Source organism: Aptenodytes patagonicus, chromosome 4 (genome assembly GCF_965638725.1).
Source record: "Aptenodytes patagonicus chromosome 4, bAptPat1.pri.cur, whole genome shotgun sequence".
NCBI classification, from domain to species: domain Eukaryota; kingdom Metazoa; phylum Chordata; class Aves; order Sphenisciformes; family Spheniscidae; genus Aptenodytes; species Aptenodytes patagonicus.
This window is the reverse complement of record NC_134952.1, coordinates 32,370,994-32,394,096: the sequence shown is the minus strand read 5'-3', so window position 1 is coordinate 32,394,096 and position 23,103 is coordinate 32,370,994. Positions and strand designations below refer to the sequence as shown.

At 38.9% G+C, this 23,103-nt stretch overlaps 1 protein-coding gene across 3 annotated transcripts; it reads right to left on the bottom strand.

The window, feature by feature from the left end:
• Window positions 1–744: 744 nt before the first annotated feature.
• On the bottom strand, window positions 745–21,445 carry TRMT9B (tRNA methyltransferase 9B (putative)). 3 transcript variants are annotated; one of them, XM_076336303.1, is made up of 5 exons: window positions 21,399–21,445; window positions 20,247–20,282; window positions 8,811–8,965; window positions 5,566–5,739; window positions 745–2,673 (listed from the first exon to the last, which is right to left on the bottom strand). In XM_076336303.1, exons 3-5 carry the CDS (start codon window positions 8,962–8,964, stop codon window positions 1,631–1,633), a joined length of 1,371 nt encoding a protein of 456 aa, XP_076192418.1. In that variant the 5' UTR covers window position 8,965; window positions 20,247–20,282; window positions 21,399–21,445; the 3' UTR covers window positions 745–1,630. The 3 variants fall into 3 exon arrangements, with proteins under 3 accessions (XP_076192418.1, XP_076192417.1, XP_076192419.1); XM_076336302.1 differs by lacking the exon at window positions 20,247–20,282 and having other exon boundaries at window positions 21,399–21,439; XM_076336304.1 differs by lacking the exons at window positions 20,247–20,282; window positions 21,399–21,445 and adding an exon at window positions 20,464–20,514.
• Window positions 21,446–23,103: the final 1,658 nt, after the last annotated feature.

Here is a 23,103-nt window from a genome sequence, read left to right as displayed (position 1 = left end):
ATTACTCCTGGGCAGCTACATCTAAAAATACTCAGCACCATCAGGGCTTTCTACTGAACAACCCAAAATCCATCTACTTACGCAGCATAGACTGGAAAAGTTTGGTATTTCACTCCTGTTGCTTTGTATTCAAAGTTATTTGCTCACTAATAGGGCAGACATTAATTATGTGGGTCTCTAAAACTGCTGTATCAAAAGGGTTGATCACTGGGGTGGATCTGTGCAATTCCATTAAAGGTCATGAAATCACACCAGGTGAAGATGTGCCCTACACTAAAACCACCGACTGTAAATAAAGCCTAAAAATGGAGTAACTTCATGCTAACAAGGCAATTAGCCCAGTCCAGCCCTGCTTCAGTTGGTAACAATTACAATTTCACTACTGATCTTCAGAAGCCAGGTGGATTTTATCAACAGCACATACAACTTCACATCATAAGCCTCCCACTGAAAGGGGTGAGATTATTTGGGTGTAAAGAACTATATGAGGGCAACTGCTACAATCTAATACAACTGGATGATGATGGGGCACCATGTTCAGCAAAATTTATGTCTTACAGGGAATGGGAAATTTTAAGCAATCTATTATCATTTAGGTCTCAAAAGGTTCATTTAAACTGCAGAAGACAGGACTTTGTATTTTATATACAAACTGGACTTGTATCCCCTTCCTATCTACATTATTTAACACACCATTTAATATATATTCTCATGTCAGTGAATGAGGAGAGCAAATATGACAGCTGACCAGATATGCACTGGAATTTTATTAATTTTATCTTAGCTTCCCAGACTTATCAAAAAGATATACGTACCTCAAATATTTGATATTTTGTAACCTTTACATAATACTGATAGTCTCGCAAATCCCTCTGACTTCTATATACACATAACCAATGAAAAACTACAGCAAAGGAAATTAAGATGAAGTATTTGTGAGACCTAACATATAAAACTTAACCTGCACCTGAGACACAAATTAAATTCTTTTTAAAACAAAAGTCAAAAATACTGTTAAAAATTTGTTCTGTCATTTGCTCCCAAATACAAACCTCAAATGGCAGAATATGCAGAGCTTGTTTTGTACATAGTTTTTACCCATTAACAACTCTACTCCAAACTAAGAAGCACCGGGACCATGCTTGCTCCCAGTTCTGCAGCATGCACTCTAGCAGTATACAGTCAAGTACGGTTTTAAATGTGTCTATGTCTCTATTTATAGGACTTCAAGAACAGGGAGTAATGTGACACATCTTCAGCGTTTGAAGAACAAAACCTAAACTTCCTACTGAGAGGATATTTCTCATAAAAGATGTCCTGATCCTTGTCTTATAAAAAGGTTTTATTTTTCAATAGAAAAGTATATTTAAAAACAAAATTATTTACTAAAAGCAGTATAAAACTCTCCAGTTTTAACTTCATAAAAGTTTAACAAAACATAAACATTGTTTACCACTTACATTCCTATATACAGATCTTGCATTAGATAGTTAAATAGGTAGAGAGATAATAACTCAGAAATGAATGGCACACAACTACATGAGATTCAAATTCCATGTCACACTGCACAATCACAGGAACACAAGGAGCAGCTCAAAATGCTCAGTCACTGAATTCTGCTTTGTTCTCTTTACAGCTGTGTTCCTCTTTTCTCTGCAATGATGCACCAGTTTCCATGGTCATAGCAGGAAGAAAGTATCTGAAGCTCAGGCACGTTCTCTTCTACCAGAGAGCACAGTTCCCCTTCCCGAAAAACATGATAATAGCGCATGAAGGCTTTTGTATCCAACGTGGCATCAGTTTGGTCCCCAACAGACACTGCTGAATCCAATGCAGAGTCAGTGGAGTCAGTTGTTGAAGTTCTTTTGAAAAACTTGCTGGCATTAGATGTACCAGCACCATCTTTATTACAAACGCAGCTGTAGTCCCTGTCTTCCACTGGGCCATTTATAAATGAAGCTACTTCATTCTTGCTCTGAGCTACGCTGTGGTGTCCTCCATTTAAACTTAAATCCTTCAGTGCATCTGTGGCTGGTGACCACTCTGTTTTTTTGAGAGGCAGGCTTTCCACGAACACATCATCATCATCTAAACTTTGTTCTTTTAACAGTGCCCCATGGTGACCTAAATCCAAACTGCAGTGTCGCGAATGCTCAATGGGTACAGTACTGTTTGCCCATTCTCCTTCATTCTTCAGAGCCTTCCTTTTGTCAGTTTGCTTTCTAAGGGCTGATTCATCAAGGGATCTGGAGAAAAACCATGAGCGGAAAGATCTTCCTAGAGCACTGTAAAATCTGTTTTCTTCTTCCGAAATTTTCATGCAGCAGGCTCTGGATAAGCAATGGTCCGTATTGTGGGAATGTTTTGAATCAGTTTCTGGCTGCAGATTGGTTTGGTAGCTGGAGTCAGAGATGACTAGCTGTGCAGGGTGTATGTCTTGGCTTTTTACAGCATGCACAAACTCACCCTTATCTCCAGATTGATTCGATTCTGAAAAATGCCGTGAGCACAAGGCCTTGTTCCAAGGAACAAATACGTCTTGTTTCTCAAAGCGACGATTCTTTTGTTCCATAGCCCAAACATAAATCATCATCTGGCCTCCAGGTATCAATACCCTTGCCATTTCTTTTATTGCTTTGATTCTTCTTTGTTTAGTTGAGAAATGATGGATCACTGCGAAAAAGGAAAGGCATTATGTATTGAATATTAGTAAGGACATAGCATTTTCGTCTTCAACCTGTTCTATGTGTTTAGTCATTTTAGTTGCCATATCCCAAATGTCACTTACTGCAAGTCAGCAACAGTGCTGAATTTATTGGGACCACAGTGCAAGTTTACCCCAGAATGATCTCTTTTACATTTATGTTCAATGGCTAAAAAAAGGAAAATCCCAAAGAAGGAAATTCATCTCATCTCAAAATAGGGATTCAAGAAAAGTCAGGCATACGAGCTGGAGGTTTCTGCTTCTCTACATCACCCATAAAAGATCGTAGCATGACTAGCTTTCACTTAAATGCCTGGCCTTTAGGCGAGTTAGGTAATATTAAGTTTGACTTTAGGTTTTGGGACACTTTTCACACTTATCTTACAGAAAATCCTTCCACCATGTAACAAATACAGCAAAATGTAATATCAGTGAAAAGATACTCTGTATTTTTATTATCAGTGCACTTTCAAAAGAGCTAGTGACAAAATTTAGACAGAAATATTTTCCATTGCTTTAATTTTGTGGAAAGGCATTGCCTTTATAGATTGTTTTGGAGGAAAAAAAATGAGAAGTATCTCAGTCTACATTGCATGTCTGAGAATGATGAATTTTTGTTACATTATCTTATGCTGTTAAAAATAAAAAGTCAAATTCAAAATAAAACTATTGATCACTATATTTGAATTTTATTTCCAGGATAAATTCCGCATTTTCAAATTTCACTGCAATGTGAAATGAAGCTACATTTCAAGATTTCCACACTGTTTCTATCTTCCTATTCACCTGAAGGAACCAATTTTAACAGCCAGAGAATAGCTAAGTCAGCTATTTTCTCTCTAAACTCTCAAAAACATTAACTTGTACTGAGATTGGTCATGTTGGTCATGCTGTTCTATATATCATCAGTACTAGATTTCATTCAAATCAATGACGTAAAGAGGACTGATTCCCTAATTTGTTTCAAGTGGACTTGGAGCCAGCCACTTTTACATGCAAAACATTCAATCTACCCATATAACAACATATAATAATAGTATATGTTCTTAGTTGAAGACATCTCCATACCTCCAGAAAAATCAGATTATCTTTATATGTGCTGCTTGACAGTAGCCAATTCTACTTGTAGAAATAGTGTCATTTCAACACTGCAGTTATGAAAAGTGTGTCCAACTAGCCCCGTCTTTATTCAAAACAATGATTAAATTACCAAGAGGAGAAAATGCAGCTTTTTTACCACAAGCCAAGAAAAGCATTCTTGGCAGTTGATATTAACTGGGCCCTCACAAGCAGCTGAGAACACAAGATAACAAACTCGGAGAAGAGTTCCCCAGCCTATATGGTCAGTGTTTATTTCCAGGTACTCCTAACTCTTGTCAATATTTTCTCGAACTTTGCAGAAAAAATATAAAATACTATTTCAATTTCTTTAACAAGATGGGGAGAGAGGAACTGGTATTTTCTCTCATACTGGAGTTAGGCCGTATATCACCAGAGAACTTCCTGCAAAATAATATCAAAACTGACAGAGACAGTATAAGGATGTGAGCTTAGTTCACCAGAAAGAAGTGCCAATCAACCAACAGAATCTGTGCAAGCTCTATCTAAGCAATTCATTTACTGGGTTAAATATTCTTCATGGTTAAAATTATATAATCACACTGGTGGTTCTGCAGAAATATAAATCCTATAAACAGGATTATACTAGCAAAGCCAAGAAGAGTATTTGACTATGTACATAAATACTTGCTATTCTCTGGAATGGGATGAAAAACACTTTATTTAGAATTAGATGGACACAGGCATACCATGTCTCTATTCAAGAAGGATTAAAATCCATTATTGTTAAATGTACAAAATACCACATGAACTTTTAATCTTGTCAGGCCTATAATTGGTTTAAACATTAGATAGATATGCTATCCTTCAAACTCAGCTGATCTGATAGCACTGAAATTATGCTACAAGACCTGAAATGTGGATAGGGCTCACTGGTTAACTAGCCAACATGAAAGCAAAGTAATATAGATACTGCTTGCATATTATTCACCCTTTCTTTTACCCTGCATATGTGAAAAATACATTTTAAAATACATTTCTATCACAGTTCAAGTAGTTTCTTGATTGCTACCAATAATAATTATCATGCTTTATATTTTTGCTGATACAGTGAAACAACCTGAAAGAAGTTCAAGCAAGAGTAGAGCTAAAAATGTAGGCCGTAACTGGGTACTCTAACTATTCCTCATATACACTTTTCCAGTTTATACTTCTCAAATTATGAGTAATATTTTCAAAAAGAGCGGTCAGAGGAGTTAAGATGCTGTGACGCTTCACTCATTTTAGGCAACAGGCACTTGTATGCCTCTAAGTTCTTATTTCATGACTATTCTAAGAGAAAATTGTATTCATAACACACAGTAGTTAACATGATTCAAGTTCTGCTATAGAGAAAGCAAGTTTTCATTTCAACGCATTTGCTGGTCAAAACAGATCCTAAGGAGGACCCAAGAGTTTATCTTGACCACCTAATCTGTTTAAACTGCGAGCAGCCACGTTTATATTAGTTTTTACTTGTTTAAAATGCATGCTGGAAGGAAATCTTTTCTCCACAGGGTGAACAAGACCACATATAAGCAAACAAATGATCCACATACTTCCCTGGTCAACAGTGCCTCTGTGCAATGGAACTAATTTTTTTTTTTTTTTTTATGTTTACTACATTGATTTCAGTAATATCTGCCGTGATTCTGAGGGAATTGTTTCAGAACAAATTTACCTGAAATGAAGACACATGGAAAGAAAAGGATCCAAAAATATTTGCATTTGCTGTGGGCCAGAATGCATGTATGTTGTCTTACCTCCAATGGAAATGACTGCATTGAAGCACTGGTCCCTAAAGGGAAGGTTAAGGTTGTCACATACTAGAACTTCACCATCTTTCTTCCTTGCAATCTCTACCAATGGTCCACAGTAATCACAGCCGAGATTATATACCTGACTGTTGACACTGAGATACTTTCCAGTTCCACAACCTAAAGAAAAGAATACTAGATCAGAAGTCATATGTTCCAAACACTTGCTATCCCTCTCAAAGCAGTGAAAACAATGGGGAGGCTTTCCTAATTCTAAGGTTTCCTGGAAAACAAAATGAGAGCTTGCTCCTACTAGCCTAACTGCTGCAGGGTTCATTTGGACTGTTTCAAATTACGTGTTCACACCGTTAGGAGTGTAACAGTACCAACATCACCAACAAAAATACTCATTACACAGCCCTGTGTAATAGCAGGTTATGTGTGTTTCTTTGGGGAAGAAGGGTAAGTGCAGGTGGGAGGAGGAAGGAGTGGTCCTCTGCAGCCGCTATTGCATATCTTAGAGCAAAAAACCAACCATGCTGCTTCATACTGAGCTTTTATATAGCCTGGTGTCCTGTTTCAAACAATGAGCATAAATGGGTGCCCAGGAAAGAGTAAGAATAGGGTAAGCATTATGACCCTTTTCCTCAACACCCTTCCAGCTTCCAACTACTTTCTGTTTAGGGGTTTTCCTGAAGCCAGTGTGTTTTGTCTTTTTAATGACCTGCAATAGATCTCTCTTCCAAGTACTTCCCCAGTCTTTGCTAAACCCCACTCAGTACCTCTCCAGTGCATCCCATTTCTCTCCAAGAAGTCCTAAACCACAGCTGTCACTGACACAAGTCAGAGAGGACAATTTTAACTTCAGATACAGGCTTGAAAATAAACGTGAATCATAAAAATTCCTGCCGTGTCGCAGGCACGTCCTCTTTCTGTCTTTGTGCCAATGCATTGTAACGCATGTAAATGTAACGAACTGTTCCAGAATGTCTTCCACCTAAAAGTATGTCTTCTCAAGGACTGTGCTGTACTAAATTGAAATCTTTCAGAGTGTTCTTCAAAACCATATGCATAACAGGCACTTTTCAAAATTAGATAAGGAAACATTCACTGCAGTTATGGGTCAGTAGTGAAGAATAATTTCTGAAAGTTGACAGCCAAGCAACAGGGTAGCAGCTTGGCAAAGAGAACCATCTCAGTATCGGTAATTCAATTTAAAGGCCTGGAGTTATCTTTAGAAACATCACTGCTTCTTGCAGCGCTGCTGTTCTCATTGATGTTAATGTGCACCATTATCTAGAGAGACAGCACAGGAACTGTTGGAGAACAGCACAACACTTCAGTGGTGAAAAAAGAGCATATTTCTAATGCAAAAAGCAAGCACTATTCTTTGAAGTAACACGTGAGAGAGATGGAAAAGATTAATATTGCTAATGCAGTTCAAGGAATATATGCAATAAAACATGAAGCTCTGCATGTTAGTTAGAAAGCATAAGTTTTAAAATCAGTATAAAGTATTATCGGTTACTGTGTTTGCAGAAAGAACACATTCAGTCAAACGTACATTAATTTAGAAGATTCAGTTTGGTGGAGTGCTTTTGGTGGAGTGCTTTTTAATCACAGTGAGTTTTTGGAAGTATAGGGTCCTCTCTGGAATGAAGCTAAATAGTGACAACATTCTCAGTACTCTTAAAAAATCTACATTTGCAGGAGATTCACTTTTAAATGAGTCATCAGGAGGTGGATTCCTTCATGAAGCTGTTAACAATGGCCATGCTGTTGTCATTTATTTTGATGAATGAACAATAATAAGGCAAGTAGACAAAATGATATTTTATTCTGCTACCATTACCATGCTTCATGTAAAGCTAGCAAACAAAAATATTTTAATAAAAGGTAGTATTAAACAGAAAAGAAAATTACCAATTGAACATCTCATTTTGAAAATTTTGGTGCCACTAGGCAACCCTCCTCCCAAAATACATACCAAAAATAAACACAATAGTCAGATTCCTGTAGAACTTATTAAACCTCATAAAAGGAGGTACCTTGTGTGCCTTGATGGGAATATTCTTATTGGCAACTGTAAGCATCTACCTCCTCTCCAGATGTATCACATGCATTTAAATTATTTCAGCTGAAACTGTAACAGGGTGATCTTAAGCTTTCAGCAACCACTGTGATGCCTGCTGATAAAGCCTCAAAGAACTTCAGTTAAGCTTCAAATGACTTCTATTGAGGTGACAGAGAAATTTGGCTGAGAAATATCATGTTAAGCTGGCTGTTGAATGAGTGTAGGCCATAGGATATTTCCTGAGATTATTAGTGAAAATGGTGCAGACATATAAAAGAAGATATATATTCACAATAACAGCAATCAAGTATTTTAGGGGTACTGTTCAATAGCAGCAGAATTACATATTACCTTTTGATTATGGCCTAGAACATCATCAAAGAATGGTTTTCTCTGATAGGATCAGGCAGATGCATAATTTATTGTGTACTTTTATTACACTTTGCTCGTAAAAGCATTTTATTAGTCTAAACAGTGAGGAAAATCCAGTGGTGCAAAGGAGCATCTTGTTTGCAACGATGTGCTGTATAGCACTGAAGTCATAACATAAACACAAAGCAAACACACCAGGATCCGGAAACCCCTAAAAAGTCTGGAGGTGCAACAGAAAATCAAGATATAAATTGAACATGTAGGGAAGACAAGGCCATAGCCGGAAAATGAGTTTTTGGTGTCTGTATTAAGGATCATAGGAAGATTCTCAGATCATAACTTTTTTGTTTTTTAACTGTGATCACATCAGATTTCTCTTATGTTAAAGCCTTGATAGGAGGAGTTTTAGAACAAATGAAGAGCATTAAATTGCAGACCAGCAGTACTTAAACCAAGAGATCTAAAGAAACTGAAATATGAAATAACTGAGCCATTAACACCGTTTTTTAAAAAGGGCTCCAGGGGAATGACAGACCACTAAGTCTGTGGGGAAACTGGTAGGTTAAGGCTTAGCTCAATCAAACTAAGGCAAAAAGCATATTTACTGGTTACCTGATACACTGTCAAGGAAATAAACCAAGTAGTATATGGCATCTAATACGAGTTTAAAAACAATTTTAAAACAATCTTTAAAACAAATTTAAATGAGTTTTAAAAACAATTGCTCTGAAGGATACATATGATTAACACATAAACTAATAAAGTCTATAGACAATCTTTCACACCACCCCGAGGAATGGCTTACCTATGTCAGCAACGAGACTGCCAGGCTTTTGCTCCAGCAGAAAGTTTCGAACACGAGGCCACGCTTTGCTCTGCAGATCATTAAAGTAGGCAGCTGTATTTTCATACACACTATGCACGTGCTGCTTTTCTAGCTGTGTAGCCTCATGTTCCATCCTGAAAATATAATGAAGAAAGATTATGTACAACAAAACACAAACTGTTGTAGCTTAGACATTTTATAGACATGCATAATTCAGGACCTTGTAAGTTTACATTCATAAAATCATATCCCTCTAACAGCCATCATATTTATAAAATGGTCTTTACTCAAAGGATCTGATTTTATTTCACGAAAGCAATAAAAAATTTGAATGTATCATCTTGCCTGAGGAGATGAGAATAGACTTTCCAGCTGTGGCTAAAGCGAGTAGGTAGGCAAACTATTAGTATATTATTTGAAATATAACCTGGACCCTGAAACCAAAGCCCCTAAATCATGCATAAATTATTGGCGGTTTATCTACCCTCTAGAACAGATGAGTTGGTTGAAATTTTTCAGCAACAAAACCATGATTTCCCTGCTCCCACTCCGCTACCGTCATTTCTTAGCAAAGTATTTCAGTTTAATGGTTCATTTGAAAAGTGGTATCTTCTTAGACTTTTAATATTACTCCTAAACTCATGTAAAACACCAAGTGGATGCAGACACTGAATCCCTTTACGCAGAATCTTACATCTTCCTTAAGATTTCCCCTCATCCAAGCACCAGCCAGGTAAGACTTTAATATCTGATGGAGGCTGATGAGATTACATTTCAAAGTGTTAAGGCATTCTTCAAACTAATTCAAACTGCCTGTTTGTTCAGGAAATATTCCTTCCCATTATTAAAACAGAACTTATTTAATTGTCCAAGTACTCAGCAGAGATTAAAGCCTGTTTCCAAACTTCTTCCAAGAAACTAAGCAATATATTATCAAGATGAAATTATAAAAGTGACTCCTTTGGCTGCATTTGAAAATGTCAGAAGCAAAGACTTTAAACACACAACAAGTTCTTCTTTTGCTTTCCTTGATTTTCAAATAATATACATTTTCAAATCATCATAAAAAATGTTTCCTTCTGTCACTTCTACTGTTGAAATAAGTTATTATGAGGAAAGATTTAAAACAAAATATTGTCTGTAATAACAAATAATGTGAGCTCTTCAAAACACCTGTCCTACAAGCACAATCTTTTTAATTTAGAAAATGGGAGTTAATCCCAGTGACTGCAAAAAAAAAAAAAAAAATGTACTTCAAGTTAGGTGTGTGTGAGTGCCTACGAGAATAGTATGTAAGACTTGATCCATTTCACTGGTTTTATGTACTCTGCTATGTAAGAGGTCAGGCCAAATTATCACAATTGTCACAGTCTATGCTGACTGTAGTATGTATGAATATCTCTCTTCAAGACATTTATGTTCAATGTTTTCACAATCCTTACTTTCCTTTTTTCTGGCATGATTCACAATTTTCTTTTATGATGCATTAGCTCACCTTTTAGTAGCTGAAAATATATGTGTGTGTATATATATATATAAAAAATTTTAGTAACAGTATAGTAAATTCCTAGTAGGCACATTTTCAGTGTCATCTTGAAGAGTGGAAAACTGTAACAGACAGGACAACAGAAGTAGACAGTATTGAAACACAGACTTGAAATGATATTACATGTGCCAGAAGTTACTCAATCAGAACTTTTCTCAGAACGCCATTTCAAGTTATGTTGTCAAATAGGATGGGTTAGTTGCAGTAATTTCAAATAATTATTCCTTAGAGTCAAAAGCCCATTCTTTTTTTCTTAATTGACCCTCAAATGAAAAAAAATGGGTGTTCCATGTCTGCAGCTTTCTTCTCTGCCTCAAAACGTACTCTATTTCATTGTTCAACTGCCTAGAAATCCTCCGTTTATCAGTAGAATTCCAAAGACTAGCAATCATGTATTTTCTTTTGCCATCTGGTATGCTCCTTGCTCTAGTTTGTATTTCATGTTCGATTACTATGCGGTTCAGTGTTTCCAAGTGTTTTTATCTTTCCACTTGAAGCTCTTTGTTCAATCTTTGCAGTTCTTAAAAGAAAAAAAAAAAAAGGAGAATGTTTTCAATCATTCACACTGAATTCCGAATGCTACAGAAATTCCAGTTTATGACAACTACAGAAGTAGCTGTCTGAACTGAAGGTTAATTTGAATATTTTAAATAAACACAAAAGCCAACTTGGACTTGACTTAGAAGATGGTAAGAATTTTCCCATTGATACAATGTTACATTATACTTTTCCTAAAATGTCTTTATTGAATTCCAATGTGGGCTGAAATTTGGCTTAGTTTCCTACTGAATCACAAGACCATTAAGTTTTTCCTTTAACTTTCTCATTCACTGGGACTGATACTGAGTCTTCTGCTATACGGGACACGCTAGAGACTCATGTATTACAACACTGCATTAGAGGGTATTATTTTTAGATATGCTTAACAAACATTGTCAAAACGATAATTTGGTTATAATCTTAGAATAACAGTAGTCTACTAAAATACAAATTATTTCATTTACCATTTCCTTACAATTTCCATTTCTGCTGATTGTTTATATTTTGTAGATAATTAAGTCACATGATGAAATCAGACAATGCCAATTTGACTTTCCAGTCAAGATCCATAACGCTATCAGGTTTTACTTTGCAGCACGGCAGGGAAATGTCCTAGCAATAAACCTCTTCATTTCAATGTTTACGAAAGGCAAGAAACCTGTGGAGTCTGACCTGGCCTGCAGCTCTACCGGTTTCACGCAAGTCTCATGTCACTGAAAACAACAGAAGCTTAGAACTATGCAACTTTACAAGCCAAACTCAATACCTCTATTTCTCTTTATAAACAAAACCAACCATTACAACTTTTTTTGCCTTGAAAGTACCAGACAGCGTCTCTGTTGCACATAAGTTGTAGAAAATGTTCGGTTCATGCAACTTCTGGATTGTAACTTCCAGGATAATTGCAACGTCTGTTTTGCAAAGGAGGTAATGAAACTCCAAGATGTCCAGAAATCCCACTGCTTCAGCATCTGCTCCAGTTCTCATTTAAGTTACCTGCAAGCTGTCCAATAAGCCAGCAAAGAGGAGAAGAAGAGCAGAAGGTGGTAATTATTCACACACTTTCCCCACGCTCAATTCTTCCTTTTCTTGTGCGGTAGCTTATGCTCCTGTCAAAGGGTTCACGCAGAGACTTGGTGCAGAGTAGGGAGCGTGCAGTAAATTGGTACCCAGCTGTTCCGTCACTCTGCAGCAAGTCTTGACAAGTCCCCAAAAGGTGGACGCAGCTTAAGAAATGCGAGACTCCTGCAAACAAGCAGTTTGGATAACAAATGAGGGGCGGGATTCTCTTCCCTTTCAATGCTTCCTGGTCATCGAGGTTCATTCATGAGACTACAACAGGCCCTTGTTGCAGCTGATCTATGAAGTGAGAAAAGTGGGTGAGTTGTAGTGTCATTTCTGTTGAACTCGCGGGGAAACGGATCACCAGTCCATCACATGTAACTGTGGTATACAAACAAAACTGTTTGAAAGTAAATAGGTTATAGCCCATTGACTCTTTCCTACATTGCTGCTTTCCTTCTTTGTTAAAAAAAAAAAAAGGCAAAATAAAAAATAAACTAAAATATTACAGCTTTCCAGGAGGTAAAAGGAATTGTACAAACATATGATATCATATATTTCCATAGCTACACATCTCACTAAAAGTTCCCTAACTCCAAGGTAATCTAATTGCTTCCTTTTCCATCAACATTATGAAACCTTTTAGATAATTAACTTTTCAAGGATACTGCTTTAAGGAAAGTCATGTTGCTTGGACATTTTCTATCACTGCTGAAGTAATAAATACATTTAAACATGTGACCTTGAAATGACAACAAGCAAAAAATAATAATTCCAGTTTCCAACATTTTAAAAAGTCAGGATTATTTTTATTTGGGGGCGGGGGGGTGTCCCAGACTTTTTTGGGGTTTGTTTTTGGAAGTGTCTGACTTGCAATTTTGACTAATTGTATTAAATACGTTATCCTCAAATGGACAAAACAGTTGCTGGCTCCCAGATGCAAGGGGTGCCCTAACACTGCAGCGCAGGAGGTAGTGTTCAGTCCAAAAACTCTGCCTCTACCACAGCCTACCCAAAGCTTTCCACACCTTCCTGCAGTTCTTCTGAATCCCTTGCAGCCCTCAACCACCTCATGTTATCCCTCCCATCCACCTAAGATTTTCGCATCTTCCTCTGTCTACCTTAGCACGTGCTATGTCACCACCACTATTTTCATTTGATGGATAATACTGTGAAGTCTGGACCTGGCTCATGTTCAGTTCCTCCCTGCCTCTATTTCCTGGCCAGTCACAATACCTGGAACACATTCCAAACTTTTGGTCAATGGCCCCCTGGAAGCACCCTGTGATTTTCATGGTGGTCATCAAATCCTGCATTGCTCCTATTTGTCTTCAAATCAATTGCTCTTGATTAATTTGAGCCAGGCTTTCCTTTTGTCTTCTCTCTTGCAACTGCCTATTTTCTCTAACTCTTTGATGATCAGCAGGAATTTACTCAACTCAGTTTGAGAGTTAGATATGCAAGATTTCAGTCTATTAATGAGGGCCCCTCTTACGCTGATGGGAATTCTCAATCCCACTTTGGATTAGGAGAACTCCTACTTAAAAGATGTAGGAAATTCAGCACAGTTGTGTCTCTCCGTGTTATTACAGCAACATAAATCTTGGTTACGCGTGCAACTCCAGCTACGGATGCAATAACCTAATTAATCACTGGCCTTAAATCGAACAGTATAAACCACAAGGGCCAGGTCTACGTCCCACAATACCCTGCTCTCCAGCAATAACATGTGCAGCTGTAGCTGATACTGACAGCAAGGTAAAAAGTGAAGTAGTCTGATTTGCGCTCTCTCCCTTCATCTACAGAACAGGGAGAACTATCTATGCAGTGAGCCATACTTTCAGGTTACTTCCAGCTTGCTTCAGACTCACCAGTCTTTTCAATGAAATATAAGTAGCCATGGAAAGCTAAGTGTACAGCCCTAATGGTCACCTATAAACCATAGTCTTTTTTTCCAAGCAAATACAAAAATCCAATTAATCTCCAACTGCAAAACCTCATTGCAGCCCTTCTCAAAAACAGACCTAAGATCTATCAGACCTAAGTCCTATCAGGACTTTGCTTACCCTTGGGATTGAATTTATAAATCATAGCAATAACCTCCATTCTGATTGACAGTGCTTTCTCATTTCATTAATGAAGGCAACAAACAGGAGCATGATCACAGAATCATAGAATAGTTTGGGTTGGAGGGGACCTCTGAAGGTCATCTAGTCCAACCCCCCTGCCATGGGCAGGGACGTCTTCAACTAGATCAGGTTGCTCAGAGCCCCGTTTCCAGATATGAATCATTACATAAAACAGCTTTATTAGTAAATAAAGGATAATGAAACAAAATAATAGGAATCCTGCTGTGAATAGTTAAACTAGCTGCAATGAAAGTTTAGCAAGATGAGATGATTTGCTTACATAAGGCTAACAATTCTGGTAATTAATCTCACCCATGCCTGAACTGTTATAATCCCATGAAAATGCACAGCCTGAAATCAGAGCAAGGGGAACTCTGTGCAGCATATCTAAAACCTTACTGAGCTGAAGTCCTGGTTCAGGACCCTTCTTCCGGTAAAATTTGGGAAATTCTGAAGTGAAAAACAAAGAGCCGAGACACATTTCACAAGAATCACTGTTATTTGAAATGCTCGCTGCAAACCTAGCATTTTAAAGTAATTTCATTAATTGAAATAAAGTCACTATCGTTGTATTTTTTCTTACTAAAAAGTAGAGAGAACCTTGCCCTAATGAGGGATTGAAAGCACCGAGGCTGTTCTTTCAAGATCTTGGACTAAATAAGTTTATGGTGCAAGCTCTAGTTACTCAAAATGACAACCATTCACCATCACATTCATTTTGTTAGCTTTATTTTGCAGTCCAGACAAAACCTAGTACTATTCACTGCACATCCTATTCTTGGATCAGTTAATCATTTAATATTCCCCTTGCTGTTTTGCATTTAGGGTCATAGTCTACGTAGCTGAAAGGTTGCACTGTAAACAGATTTATTTCACTAAGTACATAAACTCCATTCTGTAGATAGGTAACATTCTGCTGAGATGACAATGCACAAACACGGACCCTTTGCCATTAAAAAACACTGAAAGGAGCATACTCATGCAGAAGTTGCACAGTCCTTTTAAGTGTCTGCTCATCTTTACTATCACATCAAAACTCATAAATCAGCTCCCAGCAAAGAGGGTCCCTTCCTACTGGGGTCCCACACAGTCAAAAATCCCTGGTGCTAGATGTGCGCCGCTGTGCGTTTTCAGATCCTGTACAGAAACACTCTGTACAGACGTTAGAAGAGAAAGGAGGACCAGGAAAAATTTCGTCAACTAAGCAGGAAGAAAAATCCAATAATAAGTGGTGCTGAGAAGACCGAAGAGTTTAGGTTTTTTCTTCTTCTTCACTATTCATGTTAATTGCCACCAGGCAGCCAATATATCAGTGACAAAGGGAAAAGAAATTAGGATGGAATGGGAAATAATAGGTTGGGGCTTTTTAAATAAGTTCAGGGTTTTCAAAACAACTAGTCTAATAAACAGTATTTAGGGAACTGATTGCACCAACCTCAGATTAGCCAGTCTCAGAGCCACCAGAAATTAGTTTTGAGAAACTGTGGGCAACAGGTACAGTCCTCAGTCTCTTGACATTCTCATAAACAAATTAGAGACAGTTGGTTTAGACGAAATTGCAGTAGAAGTTGGTACCGTTTGGAAGAGAATATTTAGAGTGAGGTTATCAACAATTCACTATCACACTGGAAGGATAAGAGAAATTTGTCCGGGAGTCTGTTTTGGATACTCTTCGGTGATTTCTTTGCATGACGGATCAGAGAGTATCATTATATCTGCAGATGGACCAAACTGACAAGGTGTCCCGGTTTCAGCAGGGATAGAGTTAATTTCCGTCCTAGTAGCTGGTACAGTGCTGTGTTTTGGATTTAGGATGAGAACAAAGTTGATAACACACCGATGTTTTAGCTGTTGCTAAGCAGTGCTTACACTAGCCACGGACTTTTCAGCTTCCCATGCTCTACCGACTGAGAAGGCTGGAGGTGCACAAGAAGCTGGGAGGGGGCACAGCCAAACTGGCCAAAGGGACATTCCATACCATGGGACGTCATGCTCAGTACATAAACTGGGGAAAGCTGGCCGGGGGGGGCCGCTGCTCAGGGACTGGCTGGGCATTGGTCGGCGGGTGGTGAGCAATTGCATTGTGTACCACTTGCTTTGTGTATTATTATTTTTATTATTACATTGTTATTATTGTTATTATTTTATTTCAATTATTAAACTATTTTTATCTCAACCCATGAGTTTTTCTCACTTCTACTCTTCCAATTCTCTCCCCCATCCCACTGGGGGGGGCGCGGAGTGAGCGAGCAGCTGTGTGGTACTCAGTTGCCAACTGAGATTAAACCATGACACAAGGGTTCAAACTCACTGGATAATGGTATTAGAATTCAAGTGTTTTGACAGTTTGAAAAAGATGAAAGCAAAGCATTTCATTTAGATAAGAATAACCAACTGCACAAATAAAGGCTGAGGGAGGCAGGATGGGATGACTGGCAGCAGTTCTACAGAAGTGAATCTGGGCACTATAATATCTCACAGATTTAACACCATACATGCTATGGTGTTACGGTGTTTTTTGCAACATACCGTTGTAAAAAAACGAATACCAGCACACAGCAATAGGGCAGATACTTGCAAGTTACATAAAACTGTCCTTCTAATACATTCGGCACTGCTGATATATCAGTTTGAGTATTATGTCTGATTTCAAGCAAGAACTATGTAGACCCACCGGAAATATTACAGAAGAGAACAACAATGATCAGAGACCATTGTAAATCTCTAAGAGATCAGAAATCAGGTAAACCTCTGGGAAAGATGTTAGTTTCTTGGATGGATCTTGTCCTCTCAGGACAAGAGAGAACCATCTTCTCATACAAGAAGGGCTGTTGCAAAGTGGGAGGGAATAATCTGTTTTCCAGAATGAAGGGTAGACAAAAAATAATGGGCTTGAATTACAGCAAGGAAGATATAGGTGAGGCATTTTAAAAACAAGAAGGCGGCCAGAAAAGCACTGGAAATGCTTCTGGACTGGGTAGGTCATGGAGCTTCCATCAATGGGATCTTAAAAACATAAGTTAGTGAAGCACCTGTCAGGAAATACACTGATGTAATTGATGCAGCTTTGGGGAGGGAGATGATGCCCCGACATCTAGCCTTGTGACTCTGTGTGTCTATGAAGTCCAAAACTTCAATTTTTCAAGTTATAAGCAAGATTTCAGTGACCTGCTGTAGAAAAACAAAAATGAAAGGCTGAAAGGCTGCCTCACAATGTTTATTACTCTTTAACACAGGGGTTGTTTCTACAGCTAAATTAGTACAGATATTAAACTAATTTCCTCCCGAGTTTCAGCAGGTTTGTTTGTTTCTCAAAGCCCCTGGCCATGCTACGCTACTCATAAGCTTTAAATGTAGCTATTTTCCCTCCTTGGTCACTGTATCTCTCAAATACTTGCAAACAGTTATTTTGCCTTCTCTCCCTTATTTACCAGCAGCTAACCAAGCATTAAATATTTATTACTTTTCATCCTCCCTGATCAATCAATCTAGGTGGTCTTTCACAAGTATTGTTGTCATTCTCTGTATCCTCTCTGTACGTCTGCATTCTTCATGCCGAACTGTATTCATAGGAATATTTGATTTCTTAATGTCATCCTACAATTCTGCAATTATAGCTTTCTAAATTCCTTCTGTTTCCTCACACTCTGGGTTTGCATTTAAAGTACTATTTCCAGATGGATTAGTTTTAATTTATGCAGTATAATTCTCCTTTTTTTCCTGCCCATAGAGCTCATCACTGTCGGTACTTACATTTTACTTGGTGCTATATACAAAGCCTCCCCAATTAAAACAATTTACAAACTGACTTAAGACATTCAATTACTTGAAAATACATCTTCTGCTGAAACTTAATATCTTAGTGACAGAAAGATAAGCAGCATATTATCAAATAGGATCCCGAATTAAGGCTATCAATGGTTACCTTTGATCCCAAGATTAAATATAAAATATTGCACAATCAATTACAGTAATTACAGAAGTAGTAAGTGGATTCTCTTGATGCCTTTTGTAAACTACTCTCGATTATCGCATGTCTATTATAACTGAACTGAGTAAGAATTTCCTATCTTAAAATATTCATATTTGTTTTCAGTATACAAATGTATTCAGCGTTCAGTATACTGTCCAAATACGGTTTTAAAAGAAGAACAGGTCTTGCGGCAGACAGCGTTAGGTATTCAGTTATCCTCAGCAGATGACCGTCAGAATGAGAGCAAAGACAGTATCACATTTTTATTACCCTACAAAACTCAAAACTCTGACTGATTAGCTGTTATTTTTTTGTAATTGTTAGTCATAGAAAGTCATGTATTTATATCTGCTCTCTTGAAAAAGAGGTGTCTTATACGTCTTTGAGGTTAGTGCTCAAAGACAAAAGGTTATCTTGAGTACTATCTAGTAGTAATCGAGTGCTTACGCAGCTGACAAAGGCATCTGAAGATACAACTGTAATCTTATCAGGATTCAGAGTTAGACTGAGACACAGAAAAATTGCATTCTGTTGTTACTAAAAGGTTGAGGTGTAACCCTCCGTGAAGTGTCTGGCCACTGCCACAGACACAGGTCCTTCCAGTCGTAGCTGTAGTAGACTGAGCAGTGTGAAGGCTCAGCATCCCTGTAGTCGAAATCCTTAGAAAAGATCCATCACTTCCATAAATCACCAGAGTTTCACTGAAAGATTGTTTCATTTTAAATGCTTTATAGTATGAGAGATACCTTTTTACATAACTTGATATTTCTAAACCCTCTATTTTAAGGCAAAGGCAGGCCTTTACACAAAGCAATTTTTCCTATTCAGCATGGAAAGGAAAAGCTCCCTGAGGGAGCTGAAATTTCATAGAAACGCCACTGAAGTTCTCCATTTGGAAAATATTTTAATACCATGGCCTTTTTAGATGTTTTTTTTTTTTCTTAAAATCAATATTTTCCAGGAAATTATTGTGTGATGGGGAACAAGAGTTGATACCTACAAAAATCAGTATCTGGAGCACCAATATTTTCTTAGAACAACTTTGGTCCACAAGTAATTCATTTTTCTGAAATGATTACCTGTAGATCTGAATGTAAAGTTTTCTTCAAAATGGAATATTTTTCAATGGCAAAACACAAACCAAAATATACAGTGCCTTTGGTCCAACTGTGTTATGTCTAAACTTTTCTGAGAAAAAAAAAAAATCGGGCAGGAGTCTGTGTCACATGAGTTTTAGTCAATTACATAAAGCCTGGCTATGACACAAGTATTTATTTTATTTTTCAATAGTTAGACTTTTTTGCTCCCAGTAGTTCAGCTGATATTTCTATCTCCATTTATGAAGGTACATACATAACTTTTGAAGAACCAGTGTCTTTACTGTTAAGCACTTTTAAACAAAAGGAGTTCATTTTTCATTTAAAAACTGTTAAAAAAATTACTTCATAAGCATATAAAAGTCCAAAGTTTTTTTTCAATCTCTTTAATCTTTACAAATTAAAGAGCTGTGCAGCCCCCAAGCTGTGGTTTTCTGCCACATAGGATTATTCTGTATCTATTATTAGCTATAAACGTGCCCATGTAGATCCCGGTACTGCAAAGACACAGATATCTGCTTAACTTTGTGCACTGTAAATCATTTTACTGACCTCAGGTAGCCTATTAATAACAACTAAAGGCAGGAATTTGCACATAACTTTTTTCAGAACAGAGCCTTATGCTGTTTGTGCCATCCCATATTCTGATTCATCCACCCAGAATGGATGGCAGAATACTTGCAGATCTGAGCGTTTGCATGGGAAGTGTCTATTATCTGTTCCTTGATGCAGGGCTGATTTCAAACTCTGAATTGGCTTTATAACTTCAGTTATGGATTAATGATCATTTTACCTTAGAAAATGCAGAAAATGGTCGTTACTTGTATTTTTTCTTCTCACCAAGTTCAGTTTAGCATTATACGTATGTCTGAAAATGTTTTATGCCTTTGAAGATCTCCTTGCCAGAGGCGATATTGAAATGCACAGCCACAGTTCCCTACATGTACCTAATTTGCCCAAAATGCACATCTCCGTAAGTTAAACAATAGCAGCACCACTGAAATATCTCAGCATGCAATCCATTACAAAAACACAATGTGAGAAGGAAAACAGTAAATAAAAACATACCGGTGCGAAGAGATGCTCTATACATAGCGTATATAACTGAAATAAACATATTGATATACTACACTGAATACAAATTACAAAAATGAAACCCTACCTCCCCAGGGTCTGTTATGGAGCATTAAAAAGTCCCAGGAGGACCTTTTCTATTGCTCATGTTTGTCTTATCTGTTTCTCGAGTTTCATGCTCAAAATCGTAAACTCCAGAAGCACGCCTCACCTGAACAACTATATCAGCAGGGAATGTCATCCTGTGCACTACATCAGCACAGCAGTGCTGCTGAAGTAATTCTGCTCCTTCTTTCTTTGCAAAAGAAAAGGAGCGGGTGACCTGACTCCCTGAGCTCCGGCTGCTCCCACTGACATTCAGCGGGAATGAAAATCCCCTTACAAACATTCATTAAGCAGTGCACGCTCCGCAAACGCTGAGAGCTCTATGTGGATTTACAACGGCAGTACTTAGGTATTTCGAATTTTCTAGGAAAGGAAAAAAAAATTATTAACTATTACGGCTTAGGATTTCTCCAGATCATTGCTTAGGACTGTTTGCCGATGCACAGCGCGTACTTCATTCTTAATTAATCAGGCGATCACAGAGAAACTTATTATTTCTGTTGCAAATTCCCCCCACATCTCTTTAAAACTACCCTTCCCAACTGCTACGCCAAATTCAGCGCCAGCATCCGTGCTAGCTCCTAGCTCTGCAAGCCGCGGCTCCATTCAGTTAAGATGGGGAGGAGGGTGGGCGGGTAAAAAATTAGTTAAATCACGAAATCCTTCCGTCCCGGGGTGGGTCAGCGCCCCAGGGGCGACTCCCGCCTCGGCGTGCAGCGTTTTTAAGAGGATCGTCTCGATTTGCAAAAATCCACCGCCGCCAGCCCTCAGCGGCGCTTTTTTTGGGTGGTTTTAGGTTTGGGGGTTTTTATTATTATTATTATTATTATTATTATTATTATTATTATTATTATTATTATTATTATTATTATTATTATTATTATCATCTCCCCCCCCCTTTTTTTTTCCCTAAGGCCAACCTGGGGCGAAAGGGGGCTGGGGGGGGGGAGGCTGCCGTCTGCATTCCACCCACCCACCCCCCCCCCCCCCATCCCCCGGCCCCGCTCGGCGCGGCCACCTTCCCCCCGCCCCGCTCCTTACCTGCACCCGCGGGGCGGCGGCGGCGGCGGCGGCTGCATCCCGCCGCGGAGGCGGTGCTTGGCCGCGCCGGGCCGAGCCGTGCCGCGGGGGTGGCCCCCGGCGGAGAGGCGCGGGGAGGGCGAAGCCCTCCCCGCGCCTCTCCGCCGGGGGCCACCCCCCGTTCGGCGGGTCCCGATTCCCCCCCCCGCCCGCCGCTTCCCCGCAGGCAGGAGGAGGAGGCGGGGAAAAAGGGCCGGGTTACCAGTTCCCCTGTTAACTCTTCTCCTTGCGGTCTTGCCTGATCCCTCGGGCGTCTTCTGCGAGGAGAGGAGGAGGGTGGTGCTGATGGAGGTGGGGGGGGTGGGGGGGATGCTCCGTCAAGGGAGGAGCGGGGGGGTGGGGGTGGGGGGAGCAGCGGGGTCCCCGAGCTCCTCTAAACCGAGGTTGATGGGAGCCGTGCTGTCCCTGCTGGTGATAAAAGCGGCCGAGGAAGATTAGCCCTTGCTCATTTAAAGGTTAAGCTCAAAGCTAACCTTTGTGACTAGGTCCTGCCTGCAAGGCTTCCCATCCCGAGAGTGTTGAGGGTGAATAATTGCCCCCCCCACCCCCCCAGCACCGATTCCTGTTAAAGCAGTCTAAAAATGGCAGATTGTTTCTATACTCATATATATTTATAGGTGTTTACTAGACAAATAGACAGAACCCCAGCCGTGTGCCAGGACCCCGATACTATTAGCGCTATAAACACCAGCTTAAAGAGGTAGTCCTGTCCCAAGACCTTATAAATTATGTGTAAGAGATTACAGATGGAGAAGAATGCGATGAAACAATACGAGCCAGTACGACCGGCAGGGAACTCGGCACAGCATCGCACAAAGTACTGAACTACACTGAAGGTACTGAACTATTTACTGTTACGTGTGGCCTTTTGCTCAGCTCAGCTTTGAAGGTACCTGGAGACAGGATTATGGGGAAACTGTGGGAACATGACTGTGTATTGATGGGGTTTTCAAAACTGCCAAAATGACTCGGGAACATGCATTCCTTTTATTTTGACAATCCCACCTGAACTAAAAGAAAACCAACAGTGACACAGGAAGATTGTAAGAACAAGCTGAGAAAAACTACACTGAAGACATATGAACCTAATATTCTATCAAATACACCAAAGTCATGGACTAACGATGAAGCTCTTCGTCTTTATTGTCAAGGTATTCAACAGTCAGGGCTGTTGGCTAAATCATAATTAACCTTCTTAACTCCTTCAAAGAGCTATGACTGATCTATAAGACATGACTGTCCTTTACAAACATTGTGTTGACTTGTCCCTGTTACTCCATACTTCCACGTATGTCTGCTAATTTAATTCTGTAATGTAGTGTCAGCTAAATGGACTGGTGCAGAAAAATTAGGGTCTGCCATTCCCAGATTCTCTCAGAGATCTTTTTTGCAAGATGCCATCGTATTTGCCTCATTCTGCCTTCGGCTACCAAGCTGTTTTCAGCAAAAGGCTACACGTAACAGTTTATAGTTCAGCACCTGCAGTTACTTCGTACCTGAGTTCCCTAAAAATTCCTCAAGTGTGAATACCATCCGGTCCATGTTAATTGTTGACATAATTATTGACTTGTTTTCAAAGCTCTTCAGTTTGAAACAACTGCCTCAAATTTAACCTTCTTAGAGAAAGATTCTGATGTAGACTCTCCTAAAACTCCCCCGTGGTGAA